Source organism: Stegodyphus dumicola, chromosome 11 (genome assembly GCF_044657685.1).
Source record: "Stegodyphus dumicola isolate Sdum_Otavi_A_Nest chromosome 11, ASM4465768v1".
Classification (NCBI taxonomy): Eukaryota; Metazoa; Arthropoda; class Arachnida; order Araneae; family Eresidae; genus Stegodyphus; species Stegodyphus dumicola.
Genome location: NC_140778.1, coordinates 94,292,589 through 94,319,885, shown reverse-complemented (window position 1 = coordinate 94,319,885; position 27,297 = coordinate 94,292,589). Strand labels below are relative to the sequence as shown.

The 27,297-nt window shown below is 34.3% G+C and overlaps 1 protein-coding gene across 2 annotated transcripts in view; it reads left to right on the top strand.

Annotated features, from left to right (window-relative positions):
• LOC118194239 (MAM and LDL-receptor class A domain-containing protein 1-like) overlaps nucleotides 1-23,279 on the top strand; it is a 458,361-nt gene extending 435,082 nt beyond the window's left edge. For both annotated transcript variants that reach the window (XM_085827015.1, XM_085827016.1), the window contains 6 exons: nucleotides 3,085-3,151; nucleotides 9,107-9,186; nucleotides 9,658-9,751; nucleotides 12,141-12,204; nucleotides 18,008-18,055; nucleotides 22,997-23,279. In XM_085827015.1, coding sequence (XP_085683141.1) covers nucleotides 3,085-3,151; nucleotides 9,107-9,186; nucleotides 9,658-9,751; nucleotides 12,141-12,204; nucleotides 18,008-18,055; nucleotides 22,997-23,056 — 413 coding nt within the window. In that variant the 3' untranslated portion in view covers nucleotides 23,057-23,279. The remainder of the gene's footprint in view (nucleotides 1-3,084; nucleotides 3,152-9,106; nucleotides 9,187-9,657; nucleotides 9,752-12,140; nucleotides 12,205-18,007; nucleotides 18,056-22,996) is intronic.
• The last annotated feature ends 4,018 nt before the right edge of the window (nucleotides 23,280-27,297 follow it).

Genomic DNA, 27,297 nt, shown 5'->3' with positions numbered 1-27,297 from the left:
TAAAATGGCTTCCACCTTCTATAATTATTACAGTATAAAGCTTTATACCCATTATAAAAAGTAAAACTCAAAATGTTTAACTAACCCTCCAATATAACGCTGTTTTTGTTGTTTGACTTCTAAATTAATACCCTCCAAGATACTTAATTTCAAAATTATTAAGATTTTTGCATCTTTTTTGACTTAGGAGATCATCATAAAATAAATTAAAATAATTTGAGCTTGAATTTTCTCTCTTTGAGAGGTGTAAGTAAAATACCTGACTAATTTACTGATTGATTTCCAAGTGAAAATTCATTACATAGTTGATTACACACTCTTTTGCAAAGACAAAAATAATCCTTAAAACATAATCCGATCATCTCGAAATTTTGTGTGCAAATATATTCATACCAAGTATTCAAATGATTAAATTTTTAAAGCCATTGATTCGGTCTAAGTGCTTCGGAGGCATTTCAGTCTTAAGCGCACGTTTCTACTACGCAGCTAGCATTGTATAAAACAATTAGCATTTGCGGATAGTTTATCTTTTCTCATTATCGGCGTTGCACTTCCTTGAACACACAACCAAAAATGCTATTCGAATGCTTGTCGAATACTTCATAGACAACCGTATGACTTCGAACGTGGTCGTATACGAGTAGTAGGGATGGGTGGAGCTGGCTGGTCATACTGAGCAATACTATTTCGCCACATGCGCCGAACGGTCAAAGATGTTGGCAGCAATGGTCTACAAAGTATTCATCTGCAGAATCAAGGCTCTGGAATGCGAGATTAGATCGTATGATTGGCGACATCCCGAAAAGCCCCAACGGCATAATTGTCCACTATCCAACTTACTACAGCTTCTTCAACATACCTGTGGCACCTTCCACTCTCTCACGGCGCTTGGCTAAGGCAGGATTGCGCTCACAGCGGCTTTTAAGACATCTGTCTTTAAACCCACAACATCAACAGAAGCGTCTGGAGTTTTATCGTACCCGATCATCATGGTTGCCAGCCGATTGGTATTGAATAGTCTTCAACGACGAATCTCGCTTCAATCTTGGAGCAGATGACTATCGGGTCCATGTATGGAGTGGTCAGGACCGCTGGTCCCAATCAGCCATAGTTTTACAGAAGCAACCAGCCATTACCCCTGGTATAATGCTATTATTCGCTATTTCTTACCACAGCATGTGGACCCTATTCAGTCCACATACAACTTTAACAGTAATTTGATACGTGACGTTGATGACATCCTGCGACCGTTTTCGGTACTCTTCATGCCACGCCATCCTGAAATCGTTTTCCAACAGAGACCAATGCTAGACCCATACGGCTTGTGTATCTCTGGATTGTCTCTGAGTTGTTGATACTCTCTTTTGACCAGTAAGGTTACCAGACGTTTCAGCAATCGAACATGTATGGTAATCGAACATGTATGGCAATCGAACATGTATGGCTATCAGATTCGGACACACCAAAATGTTGGATATCTGGAACAACAACTGAGGAATGCCTATCAGAATGCATCGCGTAATGAGATTAGGAATCTTTATCACCCCTTACCTCAACGTTTACAAGCATGCATCATCGCCAGGATGGTCACTCCTTACTAATTTGAATATTCAATGTACAATTGCTGGTCGTTGATGGGTCCAATTCCTTGAATTTTTAATCATTTCATTTCCTATGTATGAGCTGTAGGCATAATTATTTTCAACAAAAACAGTCATTTTCTTCATATTGCAGTTTTTTTTTTTTTTTTTTTTTTTTTTTTTTTTTTTTTTTTTTGTGTGTGTGTGTGTGTGTGTGTGTGTGTGTGTGCAAAAGTGTATTTTACTTATAGAAAGAACATATAATTATTATAATTATATCAAAATTTTAATTTTAATTTCTATCCTCAGTAATATATTTTTGAGAAAAATCTTTGAAAGTGCTTTGAGGAGACATTTTTCAAGTGCATGATCACCCACAGGTACACACAAAAATTTATATTCTTCATAAAAACACTTCAAATTTGCATTTAAATCCACAAATATATTCCAAATTTAAAGAGAATCTGTTTTTATACTCCTACAACTTAAAACAACGTAAATCATTTTTTAAAACGATCAGTGACTTCGATGGTTCATTTTTTATTCGGGATAAATTGAAACAGGTTAACTAAATGCATTTAAGTAAATAAATTATTTTTACAAAATTGATTGTTTAAATCTTAAAAACCCAATTCTATGAATATTTCCCTTATTTGAGACATTTTTATACATCGAAATGTATGTCATAGATTAATGGTCCATCACGATGAATGACTCATAAAGACATTATGAACGCGCTGTATTAAACATTGAATTGAGATTAAGACACAATAACACGCCGAATAAATACTAATTCAGAAGTCAAACAACAAAAATCAGCGTTATATTTACAAAATTTTCACAGGACTAGTTTCGATGGTTTTACCGAACCACCATCCTCAGCTGCAAAACCGCAAATAAACAAGATAGGAAATAATGATTAGATAAGATAAGAAAGCCTGGACAAGAATAAGCAAGTGCCGCAATCTGTTGGTGAAACCAGAACTAAAACATAATTTCTTTAAAGGCCGAAGGCAAATTTGGATTGGAATTAGGATCGTTAACAGAACAGAAAGATTTTTATGAATGTGAAATGCCTCTAGAAAATCCAGTTCTCCAATGGAAAATGTTAACGATCCTAATTCCAATCCAAATTTGCCTTCGGCCTTTAAAGAAATTATGTTTTAGTTCTGGTTTCACCAACAGATGGCGCCACTTGCTTATTCTTGTCCAGGCTTTCTTATCTTATCTAATCATTATTTCCTATCTTGTTCATTTGCGGTTTTGCAGCTGAGGATGGTGGTTCGGTAAAACCATCGAAACTAGTCCTGTGAAAATTTTGTAAATATAACGCTGATTTTTGTTGTTTGACTTCTGAATTAGTAATGAATTGAGATTCAAGTCTTGTAGAAAGCTTTTTAGGAAGCAGAAATAAGTTACTGCCTCTTTTACTAAAATGTTTGTTATGTGACTTGCAAATGCGCGAGCAATGAATTGCTAATTTTATGTTTTACTCTCGTTACAGAATGCCCGGTAACCTTCTGCCGAAATGGAGGAAACTGCTCCATTATTAAGCGGGCTCCCATTTGCCAGTAAGTTAACTTTTTCACTTGTTACCTTAATTGTATGCTTTTCCAACTAAATAGCGCCATGTTTATATTTTCCGCAAATGAAACTCGTTCTAACTTTTTGATTCAATAATTTCATAAAACAGTCCTTAAACGCTAATGTATTCTTTTCTGAAACGCAAGTCTCCTATATTCACTTTTCTGTTTGTAAATTGACAAGTACTATAAGGCAGCGGTTCTCAATCTTTTGACCATCTAAAAAAATTTGAAAAATTTTAGTACCACCACTACACTTTACAATGATTATTTTTCAATTTCTCAATAGAAATATTTTTTAAAAAAAAATATATGTATTGCACAACCTATTGGTTATTTCTATTCAATACGCATACAAAAATATTAGCATTTAAATTTGATAAATTATCAAAAATTAAGTTATAATACTTTAATTCTAAAATTTAGTGCGAAATTTGGGCCTGTTTGAGATCAATTTCTTTATGTCTGATCTTATTTCACTTAGTTTTGACCGTACATTGGGATCTTTTTGAAATCTTCAACTACAGTTCGATCATAGAAAATTTCTATCAACTGTTTTTTTTTTTTTTTTTCTTCGCGAGACAAAATTTCAGGTACATTTGAACAAAATGGATATCTAATCCAATTTTCTTTTTCATCATCCTCGGCAAAATTCATGTTGAAATTATTTATCAATGAAAAACAATTATTTGTAATGTCGGATGCTAATTCTTCTTTTATTTTAAAATTACTTTCGGTTAGAAAACTTTCTAGATATGGTAAACAGATTAAAATATTATTATGCAATTCATTGTTTATTAGCTCGAGTTTTTTATCATTGCATAGTTTTTTATCTCTGTTGGTAAACAAAGTAATGCTTTGTCCTTATCATCTCAAATTTAATTCATTTAACATTCCAAAAATATCAGCTATATACGCTAAACGCCCCAACCATAATTCACTAAATAAACATTTTTAAAATTCAAATTTTGAATCACAGAGGAAAATGTGAATTCCCGATTGAAGTTCAAAACCATTTAAAACTTTCCCATTTGTATACCCACCCTACTTCGGAATGTAACAAAAGCGTTTCATGCCCACTGCGCATCTCTTGGCAAAAAATCGTACATATTCTTGAATTTAAAGCTCGGCTTTTAATAAAATTAACTATTAACACAGCTTGATTCAAAACAATTTTCAGGTTTTCGAGGATTGTTTCAGCTATTAAGGCTTTACGATGAATGGAACAGTGTGTAAATTTAGTTGAATGAGCTATTTTCTTTATTTGAGAAATAACAGCAGAATGTTTTCCTGTTAAAGGCCAACGCTCCGTGACTACGTACGGCAGTGAAAGTATTCCAAGGAATATCATTCTCAAACAAAAACTGTCAATTACATTTCAATTTCATTTACAGTTGCTCTAGCATGAAGAGATTCGCAACATACTCTTCGACAATTAGTTTATCTTCTTCGAAACGTATGTAAATTAATAATTGAACAAAGTTCGTTATGTCAAAACTTTCATCCAGTTGCAATGCAAAATATTCACTGTGTTTAATTTTTGGAATAAGTGTCTCTTTTATGGAATTTGCCATTTCATGAATTCGTCGACTTACTCTATCATTTGATAACGGAATAGTATATAGCTTTTTCGTTTAATGACTTCAAAACGATATCTTTAGTTACTGGTAATACGAGGGCAATCCCCGAAAAAAGGTCTCCTATATTTTTAGATATACAAAGAACCGTTTATTTTCTATAATTGCTACATCACTTTAAAGATTGAAGAATGCTTTATTTTTCAACATAATCACCATTTCGGTCGATGCATTTTTGTAGACGCTGTGGCAGTTTTACAATGCCCATGTCATACCACCTTGCCGCCATGGCTTTCAGGAAGCGACAATCGAGTCCAAGAAGTTGTCCTTTTCGTTTCCATAGCGGCGAAGAAATTCGCGGGAAGAATCAACCCGTTGCCGTTTGTGGTCTTCTGTCAGCATACGCGGCACCCATCTTGCACACACCTTCCAATATTGCAACTTTTCCGTTAAAATCCTGTGGATGGTGCTTCTGGAAACCTCAGGAACCAAAAGAGCATCCAGAGTCATCCTCCGATCTTTACGCATGAGTTCCTCAACTTTCGCGATTGTCTCGTTGGCAATTGACGGCCTCCCGCTCCTTTCTTCGTCATGAAATTCAGTACGACCGGCTGTAAACTCTCTACACCACTTGCGAACATTTTTGACATCCATGCACGACTGTCCATACACTTCCGTCAACAGGCGGTGAATTTCAACCGGTTTAACGCCTTTTGCGTTCAAAAATCGAATAACTGCTCGCACTTCGCACTTGGCGGCTACGTTTATCGGGAGCTCCATTTCGAACGGCTGCCAAGCCAAGACTGAGCATCCTAGCGAAGCGCCTGCGTGCTTATGTGATAGCGGAGAAGGCACCACTCACAACAGTGTTGCCAACAACCGTATTAAAACTTTCTGTACGTCCCGAAAAAATAGGAGACCCTTTTTTGGGGGATCGCCCTCGTATAAGGTTTTCTCCAACAGTGTAAGCCTGTTCAGTCTTGGAATTCTTAGGTTTCCAAAGTTTTTCCCTTGAAGTAACAAAAACTTTCATTACTTTTTTATTGTTTTTGAACTCAGATAAATTTCTCTTAAAATATTCTTCAGATTTATCCTTTAAACTGACATGCTTAGATTCAGGATGTTGGGACAATTAATTTTCGCATTCAAATACTTTGTTTCTTTGCATACCACCGGTTGAGAACCCCTGCTATAAGATATTTTCTCCCTCCGTCCATCATGCCTTTGTGGTGTAACAGTTTGTGGGGCAGACTGTGATACCAAAGGTCCCGGGTTGCATATTTCACAAGTGCACATCAGCGTAGCCACTGAGGGAGGGATTTCGAAAATGGACCAATGAGCTTCTATTGCTCTTGTGACGCTAAATCTTCGTGCATGTGAGCGTATGTTGATTGCATTTTAACCTTTTAAGGCCGGGGCTTTGGTAGCAGTAAAAGCTACCAAAGGACGAGGAATCTTGAACCGAATGCTTTTCCCCTGTAAAAAATAACCTCCTATTTGCAACAAAGATTCTTGTGTGTAGTTTAATGGATTCTCAGAGAGTTGCATCTATGTCGCAAAAGGCAGACCTTTGAAAGAGATAAATGGTTAAAACCCTAGGGACGTCAAATTTGACATTTCACCCCACTTTTCAGCCTGGAAAATGGGGGAAAAAGACATGGCCACTAAAGTGGACAACCCCGTCTTTTCAAAGAGAGGACTCTATGGCCACTATAATGGCCATCCCGTCTTCAAAAGGTTAAATTGGATTTGTTTAGCAGACGTAAATATATGGCGTAATGGTAGAAAAATCTCGTACTGCTTTTGTTTTCTGATTTTCATTAATTTATGATATTTTACTTTCTCTATTTTTATCACGCATTAATATTTGGATTGATGTTCACGGCATTTAGATCGAGAAAATGACTCAAGTTACAATTAGCCTCGAGTATTATGCATTGACTAACACCTGTGGATTAAGAGAATATTTAAGTGTATATTTTTTTTAATTGAGCTGAGAAGAAATGGAAGTGTTACAATCAATCCAATGTTTCCTTATTTCAGTGCTTTTGATTTTGAAAGTGTAAGATTCAGAATACATATTGTGTATGATCTGATTATATCCATTGTTAACATTAAAAGTTATATGTGAATAAATTGAATATATGCATTGTGAATAAATTTATCACTCTTTAGAATGAATAATAAATTCATTCTGTTTGATGAGCATTTCTTATGTAGACAGTACATTTAAGAGTGAACAGTTATTAAATGTGAAATCTAACGCACTAAATGTTTACGAATGCAATTTAGTACACTTCACTAGCATTGGCTATTATTATAGAACATCTTGTTCATATAAACTGCAGTAAAAGAGCTGACTTCTATTTACATATATAATTGGAGTAAATATTTTTCTCGTATGCATAGTTTTATGTAAAGATAGCATTTGGGCCCGGATGTTTATCACATATTTCTTTCTTCATCTTATTTACCACTTATTAAGTAATATTTCACATGGATATTTTTGCGGAGTAACCAACATGTGTTTTTATTTATATTAAATTCTTTCAATCAGATAGTGAAATCCTCACAGTTGCTTATATTTGATCTAACTTCGCAATGAACATTTTCAGAAGAAATCGGCGACGTTTTAATTATTTTCTACAAAACATTGCGTCGCAAAATATTTGCAACCATCTTGCTTAAATCTTAAAGCACGCGAAAGGTCATGTGACATGGCAGAAATATTACTGGATGCCCATTGGTCCGTCCTGGAAGCCACTCCCTCGGTGGCTTCACAGATGTGCACTTGTGAAATATGCTCCCGGGTTCGATTCCCGGAGAAGGCATGGTTGTAAATGTCTGTCCCTTCATAAGAGGCAAAAGTGGCCCACCTTTGGGTTCCTCCATAATTAAGTCACTACCTCTTTCAGCCTTAGTAGTGTCCAACGTCTATGATGACTGCCATTGGGGAAAAAAATGTTGTGGTAACATGGATTTCCAGAATGTGGCGATAGCTTAATGCAATTTACCTCTAAGCTGCATAAAGCTCACTCCAAGCTGGCATTTCCGTCTCCTTCTGATCAGATGAAATAGCAACACTCGCAAGTCGTTTACGATAAGACCCTCTTCATAAAAGCAATAATGTCTTGATCCAAAGACTGAAGAAGACATTGGGAGAAGGAACCTTTACATAGGCTAAGTTGAAAAATATTGAAAGTTCGTGTTAAATGAAAAAAATCTAATGACGAAACGGACTAAAAACACAGTTCGTAATTCGTGCTAACCGAAATTCGCGTTCACCGATAAAACAGCCTGTGAAATCATGTACACCACTGTCGGGACGAAATTTTGTTTATGGTTAACCGAGCATTCACCTTAAGCGAGCTCATGTTAACGGGGGGGGCTAATATACATCCCAATCGACCAGTGTCATAGCACTGTGATGTAGTTGCAAAGATTCCAGAAATTACCGAAAATTGGAAACGCAAAAATAATAGTCTTTACAAGTTCCAAAAAGAAACGATACGTGAGGTTTAATACGAATATTATTATTGTCTGTAAATAATGCCTTGGGCTAATCTTTGAAATATGGTAACAGGTAGTTTGGCGACATTTTGGTAAGGCGATAAAGGTTACTAGCTAGGACTTCAGCAATAATCTGAGAAGTACACAGTTCGAATCACAGATTATTTTGTCTCAGAGAAATGAGAAATCATGAGACATGTAATGTGACATTTTCTGGAAAATTCCCATCGAGATTCTTGCTAATAAGCACTTAGAAACAATTTCGCTGCTACAGTGCAGAATCGTCCACTTATTTGCTTGGCGCTTTTTGCAAGAGTAGGAAGAATTGGATTTTTGCCAATTTTCTTTGACTTTTTAAGTGAAAATAGGTCAATGTGTACATGGATAAAGTCAAGAGTGTGCGCAATGCCATTTTTTTGCAAATCTGGGATGTTCTTTTGATGAAGTGAAAATAGGTCGACGTGTACATGGATACCGTGTATATGCAATTCTTAAAAACACGCGCAAGCAGTGGGCGATTCTACACTTTCTCCCAATTTCGCACCTAATCTTCCTCATGATTAAGCACTTTTGTTCCATAAAAGTTCTACCATAAGCGTAATTCGGCTAGCAGAATGTTGGAAAAAATGTTGAGTAAAAAAAAAAAAAAAAAAAGCATGCCTTTACTTCGTGAAAACAAAATGGCGTTCAAATAAAAAAAAAAAAAACTAGCAAGTTGTAGCAGGGTTGGTCGCCAAAGTTTCGCCAAAAAATCGCCAAGTTACCATAATCCGAAGATTCACCATGCCTTGTTTCTTCTTTTGTACGTTCCTATGCAGCTTAGAGTTAAATTTTGCTTTTTATTTTTCTTCAATAGATGCAAACCTGACTATGCTCAGAACAGATGCAGTAATGAAATTGTGACACCAGATTTGGAAGAGAGAATACAGCATTCCGGTAAGTACAAAAAGTTAGCTACCAGCAATTGTTGAATCAATAATATAATTTACTGAAAAGAACGTTCAGCTAAGTTTAATCTCTTGAAAGAGCTACAGAAAACAAATTTACAAGCTCAGTAGTTTTCTTCCATACAATATTGTTATATTTTATATTACAATGGCATTCTGATTTCGTAAGATAAGCATTAAAATTTTTCATGTTTAGAAAAATATTTTAATGTAAATATTAGCTCATGAGGACATTTTTATATGTTTAATATATTCTATAACCTATTAAAAACTTTATTCATTTATTTAACCATGTTGAATTTGTCTCTATCCTTTCTTTTTGAAAATCAATTATTTTTAGTGTGTATTGACTATTTTTTTACATGATTAATTATTACAAACTATTACAATTATAATAATAAACTATTATAAATATTATAAACTATAACATTTATAATTAACTATCACAAACTGTTTACAGAGGGTCATGTCGGCTGGATCATCGGTACAGTTACTGGAACTATTCTCTTCATAGCAATTCTGTTTATTATATGGTACAGGAGAAATACAAACGCGTAAGTAGTTAATTTGAATTCTCTTTATTACTCTTTAAAATATGAACGTTTCAATAGAATTTTCAGGAATATATTTTTTTATTTGTTAAGCATGAATTATTACCTCTTGAATCATGTTAAAATTCTTCTAACAGGATATAACTTCTAATTCAGAAGTCAAACAACAAAAATCAGCGTTATATTCACAAAATTTTCACAGGACTAGTTTCGATGGTTTTACCGAACCACCATCCTCAGCTGCAAAACCGCAAATGAACAAGATAGGAAAATTTCCTATCTTGTTCATTTACGGTTTGACTTCTGAATTAGTATTTATTCGGCGTGTTATTGTGTCTTATGATATAACTTACTGTTAAGAATAAATAAACATATATGATTTCATCTCATAAAATTATAATCAATCCTTAGTAACGTACGTAAGAAATTTAAAATATTAATGATATGTATAAAGTAGTACTGTCATCTCATACAAACTATTACAGAAATTAGCCTTAAAATCTAACTCATATTTGTATAACTAAAAAACCTGAATATTAAATAAAAAAGTTATTAAACAAAAAACACTGTAGAGAATCTTGTTACCTCATAGAGGATATTCAAAGAAATTTTCAGTTTAAAGATCTCTTCGTGGTTCTGTATTAAAGCAGGACCACAGGATTGGTCAATTTGTCTTCCGCTTCCTTATTTTATCAACAGTCTTTAGAAGTACGTACAAATAGACTAATTCTTTGTATTTCCGCAAGCTTGATCATTAAAACGATGCAAATATTAATAATGATAATATCCCAATTTTTACTTTCTTGGACGAAGTAAAGGTGGTATTAAATTTTCGGGTGTCATATTTCAACAAAAATAACCATTTTGACGGTTTTTGAATCCATTTGAACAATATTCTTGCGTGACATCTACGTACAGACAGAATAAAGGACACTTTTCACTTCCTTGCACGAAGTAAAGGAAGTTTTGTAATTACGAAAAATTTCGGGTATCATATTTTAACTAAAATATCCATTTTAACAACTCACGAAACTCTTTGAACGATAGTTTTGCGTGACATCTGTACGTACGGAAAGAGTAAAGACTTGCTTTTGACAAAACGAATTGTAAAATGATTTAAAATCGACTCAGAAGAGATCTTTTTCTTGTCGTCTGTACGTACGTATGTATGTATCTCGCATAACTCAAGAATGAGCAGCCGTAGAACGTTAAAATTATTTAAATAAGACTGCAATAACATGTAGTTGTGCACTTTTCTTTTTCGTTGCAATCAGCCGCACGAAACATTTATATATTCCCATCCCGTTACCCGGCTCTATGAGCTCAGTGTTTTTATTGTTCTATGTTGATAAATTGTGCATTTTTTTGCTTTAAAGAGGCTTGAATTTTGTTGTTCTTATGCTCCGGTTAATGTTTTTATACCTTTAGTAATTTAATCTGCATGCGATATTTGTAGAATTATCAACAATTTAAATTCCAACTTCTTAGTAGAATAGTGTATTAAGTCAGTTGGAGCACCAACTTGAGTATCTTTTTGCCCAGTGGGACCCAACGTTAATTTCCAATTTTGTGCACCAAAAACGTATTCTTCCTGCCCGTTGGCTGAATGGCTTGTTTCTGCATAGAAACTTTAATTTTAACTGTAAAAACTGTTTTTTAACTGTTTAAAACTGTATTTTTGCCTTGCCGCGAACTGAGAACTGAGTTGACTGAATGAGAAATATATCTCTAATGAAATTCGGCGAAGTAAGTTTAAATGTTATGCATCAAAAAATGTGTATAATTTAATAGGCCGTACAAGGAAGTCATGTGCTATCCACAACAGATATTTTGTTAGAATATAGTGTTCCTGAGCGTATTCCTCCGTTTCTCATACTTCCCTTCCTAACATTTTCCGCTCGTAATTTACAATAGCAAAATACAAGAATATCAAAATGCAACGCAAATGTAAAATGAATATATTTTAAGTACAGGTCTTTCTTTTAAATAAAAAACATAATAATATTAGTGTGCTTTTGATATCCGTATTTTTAATCACCTAACTTCTTGAGGAAATATACAAAGAAATGCAGTTTGCTCTCATGGTACAACACAATAAATTAGCCAAAGGCAAGAAATAAAGATTTCGCTGTTGCCATCTTTTTAGACTTATTCCTTATCTTTTTCTGTTAATTTTTTTAATTTTGGCTATCATATTATGAAGTCTTATTTAAGATTATAAATCATATATACGGCTTTGGAAGTGACTTATTTTACAATATGCAGCTGACTAGTCTTAAACTTCTTGTTAAATCGAGTAGAACTGACTGGCCTCTGCAAACTAGAGTTAACCTAATTTAATTAGTAATTTTTTTTATCTTTATATTATATGCATTTTTTTTTCCTTTTCTAGTTCAGAACAAAGACTAATACAGGGCATGGTAGACAATCCAGTGTATGGTCTAAACTTAGATACAGTAAGTAAAAATTTCGAACCACTTAAATATTAGTTTTCAGAATTTATTTAGCTTCAAAATTGCCAAACGTAGCCAAATTTATCTTCCAAATTTAGCTTTAGGTTTACTTAAATTTAGCTTTAAATTTGTCTGTTGCTTAATCAAAATTTAAGACACTAAGATTAAGTACGGTACTTTCTGGTTGGGCATTCATTATCATACAGTATTTTATTCCTTAGTGTATTTTTCAGATATTCATTATGTGCATTTTTCCATGAAAAATTGACGACTTTTTTATAAAAATTATATTTTCCAACCAATATGGATAATCATATGTTTCAAATTATAAAATTTAAATTATTAATTCTACTTTAATTTCAAGTATTATCTTTATCACCAAATTTTAATTTATTATCCTAAAGAGCGTTAGCCTAAAAGGGCTATTAGTCTCGGAACGGTATTTTGCATCGGTGCACAATAAACGGCGTATAACTTTTTAAATTGTTGCCACCAAATATTATCACCCTGTATTCTATTTAAAGGAATTGAATAATGAAGAATCTGCTTTAATGTATGTGTGTTTCTCGCACTGTGAATAAACGAGCCATCGAATTCTGAATAGCGTAATCCTCCACCCGAACATGGGCACCTGGAAGCGCGAATCTTGAATTTCGAATTTGTATTATAATCTATTTCATTTTGTAAACCTTTGACGAAGTTTTGATTAACAAACTCAATGATTTCATAGCCAGCAATGGCAACACTGCAGGGAAACCAGCATTGTTATCTCCAGGGCGCAAGACTCTCTATCGGAAATTCTAAAGATATGCTGTTTTTAAATACTTTTTGACATTGATGTTGAAGTGAGTTTTATGTGCTTTAAGTGTGAAGAATCTGATATAATAAATAAACGTAATACACAAAAGGTTAACAAAACGCTCCTTTGGGCGTAATATACAATCTGAAAGATTTAATATTTTTATTTTACATTAAGTTATATTAAAATCTATGTTTCTGAATAACGAAATATGAAAAACTTCACACTCTATAAAATTCTACGAATAAAGATAGTTTAAAGTTTTGAACATAAGTGACATAATTTTAAACTATGCTCAACAGAATCACGGATTAATCGGTTCATTTTACTTGCACGAGTGCATCTATTGGTATTCCCATATCAAAAAAAAAAAAAAAAAAAAAAAAAAAAAAAAAAAAAAAAAAAAATCTTGAATTAAGCTTTAATTATTGCAGGATTTTTAATAATCATTAAGATAACATTCATTAGTGAGAAAGTAAACTTCAGTAATTAAGAAGTAATTCCAAGTATACAGTCACAAACGATAAGTCACACTTTTGCCAGCAGTTGTTGTGTTGTACTCGTCTTTCACTTCTAATTTCCATTGTAATAGCTTAACCTCATCCTGTGTTCTTGTAGTCGACATGCTGTCAGGTAATTCTGCAGTTCATAAAAATCAATAATATGCAGTAATGCCTCAACTTGTCACCAAGCGTACATGTCACCTAAGCGATAAGCGATATACTATATATTTAAACTTAGAGCGTCTAAAGTTAACCTCTTATTAGATTAAGTTTTTAGCCTCTTATTAGGTTTCTTAATGTATTTATATATATATAGGATGGTTGAAAATGAATATAGGAATTACCATCGGCTATTGCTATTTAATTAAAATAAATTTCGTGATAAGAATTACACAGAGTAGAGAAGGAAGTTCAAAATTTCAATAGTTGTGGCGCAAGCGCAATGAACCAGAAGCCTGCGCATGCGCGAGTTCATACTACGCGACGGTCAGAAATCCGATTCATTGCATCCGTATCATAAACGAAATTGGCCCAGTCCTGTACAGACGGCATTTTGTGTATTAGAATTTAACAACTGACGTTCTGTGATCACAAAAGAGAGAAGATTTGGTTAGCGGTACAGTCAAGTACCTCCAAATGCCAAACAACATTCGCAGATGATGATGATGTCGTGTCTATGACAAAGTGCAATTATATAACTCCGAAGCTGTCAAAGACAGCTTTTGCAACCTCGGCAGCTCTATCGGTATAAAGTAGGTCCACTGGGTCTTCAATGCCAAGATGTGATGGCGAGACAGTGGGATGTCATCTGGGCAATGAGGACAAATGTTGGTGGAACTACGCTGTCCGTCTGCAGAAATCCTCATCCCTTTTAAGTGATTTGTCATAAGTCTGGTTATGATACTCGATATGGCTCTGTCACAGTTCAATTCCGGGATGGAGTTTCCTTTAACTTGACCGATTAGTAACATTCGCAGATGGCATAAGATATTTGAACAAAATGGATTTGTGTGCTAAGCAAAAAATACGGGATGGCCACGTGTATCAGCGGAAAACGCTGATCGAATTCGCCTAAGATATGAACGAAGCCAGTAGAAAGCTGCAAATGCTTTAAAAAACATTTGCTGTGTCCTCAGGAAGAGGCTTAAAATGAACCGTAGATAATTCCTGCAGAAATTGACGCAGGAAGACTAAGTCAAATGTATGAATTATGTTACGCGAATGTTGAACCCATGGAGGATGAACATTGGATGAATTGCTTATAAGGTATTTCTCCCGCTTTCCTAGCGTCCCTTCGTGGTGTAATGGTCCTGCACGCTAGGCCGGTATTCCAGAAGTCCGCGGTTCGATTCCCGGCGATGGCGTTGCTAATTTTGGTTAATCTTTGGAATATGGTAACAGTTAGTTTGGCGGCATTTTGGTAAGGCGATAAAGGTTACTAGCTAGGACTTTAGCAATAATCTGAGAAGTACACAGTTCGAATCACAGATTATTTTGTCTCAGAGAAATGAGAGATCATGAGACATGTAATGTGACATTTTTCGGAAAATTCCAATCGGGATTTTAGCTAATAAGCACTTAGAAACAATTTCGCTGCTAAAGTGCAGAATCGCCCACTTATCTGTTTGGCGCTTTTTACAAGAGTAAGAAGAATTGTATATTTGTCAATTTTCTTTGACTTTTTAAGTGAAAATAGTACATGGATGTGTACACACAAAAATGTGTACATGGATAAAGTCAAGAGTGTGCGCAATGCTATTTTTGCGCAATTCTGGAATGTTTTTTTAAGTGAAAATAGGTCGACGTGTACATGGATACCGTGTATATGCAATTCTTAAAAACGCTGCAAGCAGTGGACGATTCTACACTTTCTCCCAATTTCGCACCTAATCTTTGTCATGACTAAGCATTTTTTTCCATAAAAGTTCTAGCATAAGACTAATTCGGCTAGTAGATTGTTGGAAAAAATGAAAAATGTTGAGTAAAAAAAAAAAAAAAAAAAAAAAAACATGCGTTTAATTCGTAAAAATAAAATAGCGTCCAAAAAAAAAAAAAACTAGCAGGTTGTAGCAGGGTTGGTCGCCAAAGTTTCGCCAAATTACCATAATCCGAAGATTCACCTTAATTTTTCATCTCTTCGGCTTCCAAAAATCCTAATGTCTCTACAATCGAATTTTTAGCGATAAAGCAACCTTTCACGTAAGTGGCAAGTTTAACCGGCGTAACATTCGAATATGAAGTACGGAGAATCCTTGCAGGATAACTGAAAATCAGCTTAACTCATCAAAAGTTAATGTGTTCTGTGCGATTTCAGCACATAAATTATACAGTCCCTTTTCTTCACTGAGTGAAATATTACAGCAGACGTTTACCTTGACATTTAAAGCAACTGCAGATGCCACAGCTGGATACGGATTCCAAAAAGTACGTCTTCCAGATGGAGCACTTTCACACTGAGGTTCACGCATTTTTAAGTCAACATCTTCCAACGGGTTGGATCTGTCGAACTGGAGATGCCGACCATGTGTTCTGCTCTTGGTCATCCTGAGATTTCTTTCTTTTGAGTTATGTGAAAGACCTTGCCTATGTGTTTCTTTTGCCGAAAACCATTCCAGAACACAAAATGCTCATTTCTAATGCGTTTCTGCTGGTGACTCCAAATATGCTTGAGTTTGTATGGCGTGAAATGGACTGCCGCTTAGATGTTGTCCATATTAACAAGGGGACTCACATAATAGTCCTTGTTAATAATAGAAGTCACGTAAACCAAAAGAACATAACCAAAATTTTGCGCTTCCTTTTAAAATCTGTGTAATTCTTATCGATAAATTGTTTTCAATTGAATAATTATAGCCATTTATAGTCATTATATCCACTCTAAATCACCATGCAGATATATATATGTATGTATGTATGCAGTTTGGAAGTGTTTGGAAAGAACTTTTCTCGCAAATCAAGAACAGAAATTCAGTCGATCTTCTTGAATTCTATAATTCTTAATCCTAATCCTGCAAAGAAAATAAAAGTATGGTGTTTCAAATCATACGAAATGGTACAGCTTATTTAATTAGAATAAATATCTTTGAAGACAACGATTCAAGTGCTATATTCCGAGCTAGTCGCCAGTCGGCTAACAACAGCTGTGAACTAGGTAATAAAAACATTCAAAACTACCCAAAAAAGAATTTATTATCGATAGAATGAAACACTGTTTCGAGCAATTAGATAATAGAGTCTGGCTTTATAGACTCGAAGCTTCTGAGTGAAAGAATGTATGTATGGGGATCATGAGAGAGAATTTGTGAGGATCCCCTAAGCTACTTGCTTAGTCCAGAGAAGTGTTGTTCTATAAAATTGCAAGTTCTTACGAATCTATTTTTTTCCATGTGAATAAGATGACAATGGTGTTGTCCACATAAACTTGGATTTTCTATTTTCTTAGCCAGGTCTTCAATGCATCTATGTGACTCTGAAGATGTTGAATGGCTGGACTAAGAAATGCGTTTTGAGCGAGGATTGTTGTATCATCAACATACATTGCTAGTATAGTGTTCGGTGTGCAAGGCATGTCGTTCAAATAAATGTTAAATTATGAGGGTCCTAGTACTGACCCCTGTGGAACTCCTACTGCAATAGCTCGGCGGGTATAATAAATGTCTGAAATTTAAGCGAGAAGATATCTACCCATCAGGTAGGACTTAACTTTGTGCGTAGTGTAACCTGGCAAGCCCAGATTGTGTATTTTGTAAATAAAAGCGTCCATCCAAAAACGATCGAAAGCTTTGGCTATGTCGATAAAGACTTCTCTAGTGATTTTCTTATTCAGTAAACCCTAAGTGTGTTGCACCTTTCTGTAGAGCTGGTAGGATGTGAGCAGTTTCCTATGAAAACCTAATTGATGAGAGATGAGGATGTTTTCGTCCAGACTATCTATGATTTTGTAAGAATGGCAACCTCCATCAGTGTCCTTTTGTATCACCTGTAGTTATTTTTTATTTGCGTTATCGTTGCTAGAATAATAGCTCTCAGAATTAATCAGAAATTTAAATTGCAATTTATCATTTTAAATGTAGGAGCTAAGCAAGTGCATTTTTCTCGACACTAACCAGAAATTTAGAATGAAGTTATTATTTGCTAGTAATAATGAACCACCTCTTTTCCAAAGTTTAATAAATAATCCATTGAATAGGGCTGAAATTAAAATTACTTTGTCTGCGATATTTATAAGTGTATAAATTCTGAACGAGTCAATCATATATGTATACAGAAGCTATATTACATCAGCTGTATCTACACGAAATATATGTCATTCTCCCTAAATTGTTTTGTAATCTGCGACACATTTTAAAGTCATAGATCAATAAATATGTAACATTCACGGCGTTATTACTAAAAGCATTCTTCTTATTCACCACAATAATTGCTCTAAAATTTATCAGCTCTTTCGTCTGCTGCCAATATTCGTTACCCAAACTCGCTAATTTTTCTCTTCTTTTACTTCTAGTTAACTTTGGGTGAACCCATTACGCACAGGTCAATCAAGCATGACGACGTAAGTACAACTTTTATTTGAGAATAAACTTGTTATTTATTAATATTAGTCTATTAACTTTTACCTCTATTATTAAATAATGAAGAATCTATATTGTTACGGATTTTGTATTTAATTTGCCATTTTTAGTAGAATTGTGATTAAAATTGTTTTATTTCCCCGTGCAAAGCAGCGTGTGACGAGTTTTAAGAAAATACGCCGTAAAAGTAAAAATACAGGAGCATTTAGCATTTAATAAATAGATATCTCGTAACTGTACTCTTTTGCTTTTCCAGAAATCTCGAGAAAAGACCAGAATGTTCTCGTGCATGATTAAAAAGCTTTAAAAAGCCGGAGGAAAACATCTCAGTTCAGTTGTTTACTTATTTGTTGTTGTTGACTGTAGCGAATTCGCAGTGAGATCGGTTTAGCTTTCTCTGCGTTTGAATTGTGTTCTGTTTAACGCTTTAGTAGTTTAAAATATGATTGCTGTGTGATATTGTGATGTTGTACGAATAGCTGTGATGAACAAAATTTCAGCATTTTGTTTTATTGCTTGTGATAAGTATAAATTTTATTAACTTTTCATCAGACTTGTGCATTCAATTTATTACGAACCCGTACGTTTGCAACACTGTCTATGTCTCTCGCAATGTGTAAAAATGGCAGCAACCAGAGCCATCCAATTTTAACATACGTAGTCCTCCACTGGAATATGTGCATCTCGAAGCCTGAATTTAAAATTTCGAATTTGGATTTATTTTGTATTTTGTGTTGATTTTTTGAATTCTTGATTAACAATCACGGCGATTAAAAACTGCGTTGCCGCTCAGTAAAGCGTAAGTTATTTACGTGGCAGTGTGTTGCCATTTCCCGAAGCACAATATATTTAACTTTCCTTTCAAATTTAATCTGTGTGTTATTGATTAATAAAATAAACGTTTTAATCGATCGGCGGGCACTTGTCTTTTCAGCATTGATCACTCCTAAGGCCAGAAGTGGTGGCCATTTTATTGTGGAGGCACCTAATAGGCGGCCACCGTTACCTCCTATGATGGGACAGACAAATTACATTCATGCCTTCTCCGGGATTCGAGCCTAGGTTCTTCGGCATTCCAGTCGGCTCCCCTAACCACTATACGGTCTGGGCGAGACAAAATAAATTATTATAAAGGCAATATGTTCTTGATCCCTACTGTTATGAAGTGCTAGCTGAAGCGGTGAAAGTATACTAGCCAGAATCATTAAAAACATTACGTATGTTTTCTTTTTTACAGTAATTGTGTTAAGCGGCTGGATGTACAAATGGCAGATCACGAATATTTGTAGAACACAGATAATTCGAAACTATCAATTTTCGTGAATATTGTATACGTTTATTTCCTAAAAAATCAGCAATTTTCCTTTATTTTTGAGATATATGTGAAAATTTCCTACTTATTTTTCGAAGCACACTTATCACTGTATTCGAATGTCTGCAAAGTCCAAAGTGTTTCAACAAAAGTTATTGCTGTCTCAGGTCGCGTAATTCACAAGTGCACATCAGTATCGAAACTGAGGAAGGGGCTTCATAAATGAACCAAAGTGCTTCTATTGTTCTTGTGACTCCTGAATCTTTGAAACTGTGCGTGTGAGCGCATGTTGTTATTTACGTTTTATTTTGAGTGTCATTCGCAGTGGTAAATGTATGGCGTATAAATGCTTTTAGAAATCCTTTTAGAAAAAATCTAGTAGTGCTTTCGTTTTATTAGTTTATTTAATCGTAAACATTTCACTTTCGCGAAACTTATCACCCACTGATAATCGGATAAATATTCGTGGCTTATTATTGCTCTTTTTTATCGCTTTTGCCTCTTCTGCTCTTCTTTTGCAGCATGATTTTGTATCGAGAAAATGACTCAAGCTACAATTAACCCCGAATTTATGCATTTGATAACTAACACCTGTGAATTAAGAGAATTTATGTGTATAATTTTTTATTAAGTTGGAAATAACAGGAAATATTACAAAAAATCTAGCATTTTCAGTGCTCGTATTCCTTTGATTTTGAAGGTGTAAGATTCAAAATATATATTGTAAATGACCTGATTATACCTAATGTTAACATTAAAAGTTATGTTTGAATAAATTAAATATATTCGTTGTGAATAAGATAGATTCATTCTATTATTCATTCTATTTGAAGAGCATAAATGAACAATTATTAATGTGAAATTTGACATATTAAATACGTAGGAATGCAAATTAGGAAACTTCACTTTAAAATTTATTCCACTTCTGTGCATTGTCTACTATTATAGAACATCTTTTTCAGATAGACTGTAATAAAAGATGCTGACTTCTACTATTGACATATATAAATATGCTTATATTTGATCTAACTTCGCGCTGAAAATTTTTTCAAGAAATCCACAATGCTTTAATTATTTTGTACAGGAAAAAGCGTGGCAAAACATTTTCAACCACCTTGCAAAGGTCATGTGAAATGGCAAAAATATTGCTTGATGCACATTGGTCCATTCTAGAAGCCACTCCTTCGGTGGCGATACTGCTGTGTAACGCCCACCAGCGGCCGAGCGGTAAAGCCGCTGAACACTGGTAGTTCGGTCCGAGGTTTGAATCCCGCGAACGGGCTGGGTGCATGGGCGTTTTCGGGGTTTTCCCCATGTGTAACGTGTATACGAGCCAATTTCTCTCGAGCCAATTCAGATAGCCCTCGAGGCTTTGTCATAATCACACACGCACACATTTTTAATTCTACAATTTTAAATCAGTTTTCAAAATAATAGAAAAGAAATATGCATAACAATGCGTGCGAAAGAAAGAACTCTCAGTTATCAATAGAAAAGATGACTTCAGCCATGCACATACAGAACAAACTGTACGAGGTAATCGTTGAAACTGGAACTTTGGAACTTCAAGATGCAGTTTAGCATTTCTTAGAGTATGCTAGAACTTGCGCGTGTTTGTTTTTTATATGTTACCGGCAAAGTATGCCTAGGCATTCTATATAATGCCAGACGATTTTAGGCAAAGTATGAAATAAGAGAATTATTACATACTTCACCTAGGCATTCTATATAATAGCTAGGCATTCTATAGAATGACAAATTCTCTTTAGGCAAAGTATGAAATAAGAGAATTTTTACATGCTTTATCTAGGCAATGTATATAATACCTAGGCGTTGTATAAAATGACAAATGCTCTTTAGTCAAAGTATGGGAAAAAAAGGGTTATGATAAGGCTATTATTTAAAAGACGTTCATTCCTCTAAAATACAAATATTATTTTGAAAAATTAGGGGAAATGTGCCATTAAAAATCTGTTATTCGAAATATGTAAAAAGAAGATAGGGAGATGATCTTGATAAAACATATATAAATTTGTATTTTCTATCTGGCTGAGACTGGGTATCGGTAAGATCTACCTGACAAAGGAAGTTAAATTCAGAAACAACCATAAGTTCTACCTATCAGTGCCCTTTTAACACCTTTTTATTTTTCCTGGCGGTACTCACAAAGGTGGTTGTTACAGTTCAATATCGTTACGTTTAACGTTTCTGTAATTGGTTGAAGGTTTTTTCGACATTCTGTCACGTCGTTCTTGTGCAGTACTCAAATGAGTTTTCATGAAGTACGGAAAATAACTCAGCGTCCGTGACGTAATACTGAATAGTAGTAACGCTTTCTTTAACAGGGTAAATGAAGGAACTTTTGTTTTCTACAAGCATCTCATCCTAGCCATTCAGCGGCAAGCAGTCCCGTGGTTCCTTCTAAATAGTCATTATCGTTTTTTTACGCCATTTATTACTTTCTGGTTAGTAATTTCTGGTAAGTAGTTTCGAAACGAATCGGAAATGTATTTCATACTTTGCCGGTTTGTCATTTGGAATTCTATAGAATGCCTAGGAAATCTGTGAAATATGAATCGTTTCACACATTCCCGGCTAGTTTTAGACCTTATATACAGTGCCTAGGCTTTCTGTAGAAATGCTGGATTTCATACTTTGCCGGTTTGTCATTTGGAATTCTATAGAGTGCCTAGGAAATGTGTGAAATATGAATCTTTTCACACATTCCCGGCTCGTTTTAAGCATTATATACAGTGCCTAGGCATTCTATAGAATGCTGGATTTCATACTTTGCCGGTTTGTCATTTGGAATTCTATAGAATGCCTAGGAAATGTGTGAAATATGAATCTTTTCACACATTCCCGGCTAGTTTTAGGCATTATATACAGTGTCTAAGCATTCCATAGAATGCTAGATTTCATACTTTGCCGGTTTGTCATTTGGAATTCTATAGAATGCCTAGGAAATGTGTGAAATATGAATCGTTTCACACATTACCGGCTAGTTTTAGGCGTTACATACAGTGCCTAGGCTTTCCATAGAATGCTAGATTTTATACTTTGCCGGTTTGTCATTTGGAATTCTATAGAATGTCTAGGAAATGTGTGAAATATGAATCGTTTCACACATTACCGGCTTGTTTTAGGCATTATATACAGTGCCTAGGCATTCTATACAATGCTGGATTTCATGCTTTGCCGGTAACATATACACCGTTGTGCACAGCGTTGAGTGCGCCTGCGTAGACACCGCCACGCACGGATAATTTGCCAACAGGATTTATGCACACACAGATAATCGAGAGTGCAACGTATGTTCAAAAATTCACCTAAAATATTTTCATACTTAGAATGCAATGTTTATTTACAAAAATTTCAAATGTGTATTATTAACTTAACTTTTAATGTAGTTGGAATGGCTGGTAAAAATCATCTAATGTTCAGTTCTAATAGAAAAAATCATTTAATAACCTTGAAAATAATTGACATTAATTTACATTGTTCTAATAGAAAAAAATCATCTAATAACCTTGATAAATGTGGCATTATTTTTTGTGTTATCAGGATATTTATTGCTTTCATCTTATTAAATTTTTCTTTTCTTCTTCAGGGTGCTGGAGCGACGGGAATAGAAAATCCATTGTATGCTTCTAAGTCGGACCTCAAATGAGAGATAAAAGGATTCCAGACTTCTTTCAAATCATATTACACCTATTTTTGCACGAAAGTCGAACTTTGTCATAATTCATAATTTAATATGTATTTCATGTATATTACCAATGTACAGCTAAATGAGCTTCAGCTGAGATAAAGCTATGGTTTGTTTGGAATTTATTCAGTCATCATGTAAAAAATCACTGCATAGTTTATTTAAATAAATTACTTACTTCTTATACGTGCTTCATTTTTAAATACATTTTCACATATTTAAGTCTCATGAGAAAGTATATGCGTAAAACCTTTAGTAATTGTAAAGAAGCGAGACTTTTTAAACCTTCCAGTTATATTCACAAATTATTTAAAAGCATTCAATATAAGCCAAGTTTCATAATAATAAGTAAAGTATTAAATACTTCATAAAGTTCACTTATATTATCTTAATACTTTACTTTTATACGTAAAGTATATAAACAGAGTAACATACAATGAAATGTACATTGTAAATGTATAAATTTTTATATTATTAGTCGCATCGTTTACCAAACTAGTGCAGAATACAACTTAAGCACATGAAGCATTTTTCACAAATCACATTCCTTTCATTTTACATATATCAACCAAAACATTCTAAATTTTTAGAACTTTTTTGCATTTACAGCAAAGTTATATTGCATGATGGAATAATTTAATATACGAGTATTCTCCAACCCTCCTGGCCGATAATAATCGGCCTCATGGTTAAGGCAGCACACCCAACGCAGATTAAAACAAAAATACAGTTAAAAACATCAAATCAAAATTTTTAGTATTTGTTCTATTACCATTTACGAGGGCATTTCGAAAAGTAAAGATACACCGTACGCGAAAGGAAAAGAAAAGTTTTGGTGAGCAAGTTGGCAACACAGGTGTTAACCTTGAACCGCTAGCTTTCTCCTCGCGGTCGTTCGGCATTTCAACGTTGATTCTGGTTGGAGTAGGTCGTGTTTAAAATGGCTGCGCCGATTCAGAATCCCGAGAAATGCGAAGTGCGCTCCGTCATACGTTTTCTTCATGCAAAAGGTCAATGACCAGCGGATATTCACAAAGAAATTGTTTCTGTTTATGGGAACATTATGAATCGACAAAATGTAACGAAATGGTGTCGTCATTTCTCTGAAGGTAGGACCGATGTTCATGACGAACAAAGAACAGGTCGGCCATCTGTGATCTCTGATGCCCTTCTTCAGAGAACAGAGGAAGCAATTCGTGCGAATAGATGTCTCAAATTGAAAGAATTGCATCAGATCATACCGGAAGTCTTAATGACAACTCTTTATGAAGTTGTGACTGTCAAGTTAGGGTACAGGAAATTGTGTGCGCGCTGGGTTCCTACAGGCGGCAACTTTCTATGACTGTGGGATACAAAAGCTTGTGCACCGACTTAACAAATGTTTGGATAACGGGGGTGATTATGTCGAAAATAATAAATAATCCATTTAATAAGATGTAACTGACGGTTTTTATTTATTTATTTATTTATTTATTTTAATATATAAAGGAATGCGAGCCATTGTATCTTTACTTTTCGAAATGCCTTCGTATAAAGTTCATCAACTCCTCTGCATATCTAAACTCTTTATTGCAGTAATAGAATTCCTTTATATTACAATGTTTTTCCCTAACATGTCGCAATAATGCGCATTCTTCGAAGAAGTGTTGTGCATTGCCTTCAGGACTAGAAAAATTACGAAAACTATTATTTTGCAAATTATATCTTTCCAGGTACACCGGTAAGCGCCCGTGTACAGTAGTTATTTTATTGTAATCAAAATAACATATCATTCTCATATTTTTAGAAACTTTAAAGTTCAACAAATAATCTTTCCTTTTCTCTTTCTAGCAGTCATAATAGAAATCTTTGATTTTACCAATAACAATTCTTTTTGTTGCCTGAATATGAAACGCATCCCCGGCACTACTCATAGCAGACTGTTTTGGCCAGCATGTGGATAATGGAAAATCGTTTTAAAGTCTTTCAAATTTTTAACAAATTCATTAGAGAACATTTAAATTTGTGGCAGTAATATTAAATCTAGATCGAAATAAATAATTATCAACAAAATAAATATTCTACGTTCGCAATGTTTTCGCTAAAAATATTCTTTTCTTTCTACTCAGTGTTAACTACGTCACGACTTTCATTTTAGAAATTTTTTCTCTGTCTTCTTCCCCCCCCCAAAAAAAACATATACGTTCTTTACATATGTTGGCAGATTTCTAAAATGTTTATATTTGATTGCTGTTAAATGGGGTAAAATAAACAATCACGACAATAATATCAAAAATTATTTGATTTTGCCCTTTTTATCTGCTTATCTACCTTCGTTAAATTAGTTGAACGCATTTTCAATGATGCTTAGTGAATATGTTCTTTGATCGAGGGCAGATCACAAAAAATAAACTGAATTTCAACAGCCTTATCAGATTTCATTTGTGTAACCCTTCTAACACTAATTTTTCTTGCTGTTTTGTGCTGATATGTGATTAGAAAGAAGTATGTGAAGAATAACAGCAAGACTGTACGATATCCTTTTTATACACATGAATTCTGTATGTTTCCCTGAATTGCAGTTGTTTCAACTTTACATCCATATTTTACTCTGTAATATGATTTAGCAGATGTTTGATATATATACAGAGGGAAAACATCACTAATAAGCATCACTATAATCCCCACTAAACTGCACAAACTTGTCGAGAAATTGCTAAACTACCAATTATTTACTTAAATTAAAATAATAAGGAAGGAATATTACATCAGGAGTCTTCCTTCATCATCGTGAACATCTTGTCTGCGTGCTCGTTTAGATGGGGCGTGAAAGTTACATCGTACAGTTAGTTATCGCCAGATGCTGGCATATAAGCATATTAAGCTATAGTCTGACTAAAGGAAATACTCGTCATATGTAAGTAAACGGAAGTGCATTAGGCGGGAGCGTCACATTTTTTGAGCTCTCACGTTTCTACTAAATAAAGGCGGAAAAATCAATAATTGAACATCGAATCATGTATAAGTAGTTGCAGAACTTTATCAAGAATGCGGGGGTGTAAATTTTATGACGCTAATATACATCGTTTATAAATAATTAACAATTGATTGAATTTATCACGTCTTACGAGTAACTGACAGCTATATACGAAGCATGCCTGCAGTTTTGCATCTATTTCAAGTGCCTCTTCAGTGAAATTCTTTATGAAAGTCATATTCAAATGTGCAGTGATCAACGAAGATCTTGCTGATAAAGGTTTTGTTCCTGTACGGCTCTTAGGATTTTAATTATTCATTTTAATTTAAACTTTACTTAGGCAAGTCTCTGCAGAAAGTATACGACCCCTGTAAAGAACGTTTTCACCCCTCGCCTCTTTTGTGCTTGCAGAAGTTGGGGATCTGTTGAGAATCGTTAAAAATCCCCCCATATTCTCGACCATGGAGGTATGAAGTAAGCAATTTCCTACCTCCATGTTCTCGACCTTGAGAGCATTCAAGTTTCAGCGGAAAGGATAAAGGCATTTCCTAGATGTGAGATAACTACCCAACTTTTATTGCTTCTGTTTGCATTATACACATTCGAGGAACGACTGCAAAAAGTAGACTTTTCTGAATTTAATTACCCCGAAGTATTCAAGTAGTTCAGTTCACAACGTGAATTATTTTATTCTAAATGCAGACTCTAATAACAAACAACATTCTAACGCAATTATCTAATCCTCAACGTTGTTATAAATCTTTCTGTCATAGTAGGTACTGTTAAAATTCTGCTGACTTATTAATCTAATATTGGATTTATTAAGAGTGCATTAATTTATCTTAATGACTCTTAATTAATGTGCAATAATTTATCTTATATAATTTTATTTTGCTTATTATAACAACTAATAATATTTTTATTATTTTCATTATTGTACTATATATTAATGAATGCATAATATAAATTGGTTTTGAATTTATCGTGATTAACTGTCTACTCATTTGTTTAACCTTTCTTTTACTACAATTTTATTGTCTACCTGTAGTAGTAATTTGCTTATTGTATGTTGCTTATTATATGTATTGATTGTTGCTATTTGTTATTCCAATTTTGTAATGTTATAGTGCGCTGCGGACGGTTTTTTCCCCCTTCTTTATTAGTGTTCATTTTCCTGCCATTAGCGCTAGTTCTTGCAAGCAAACGAAGTGTTCTCACCTAATACCGTAACTTCAGTGCTATATAC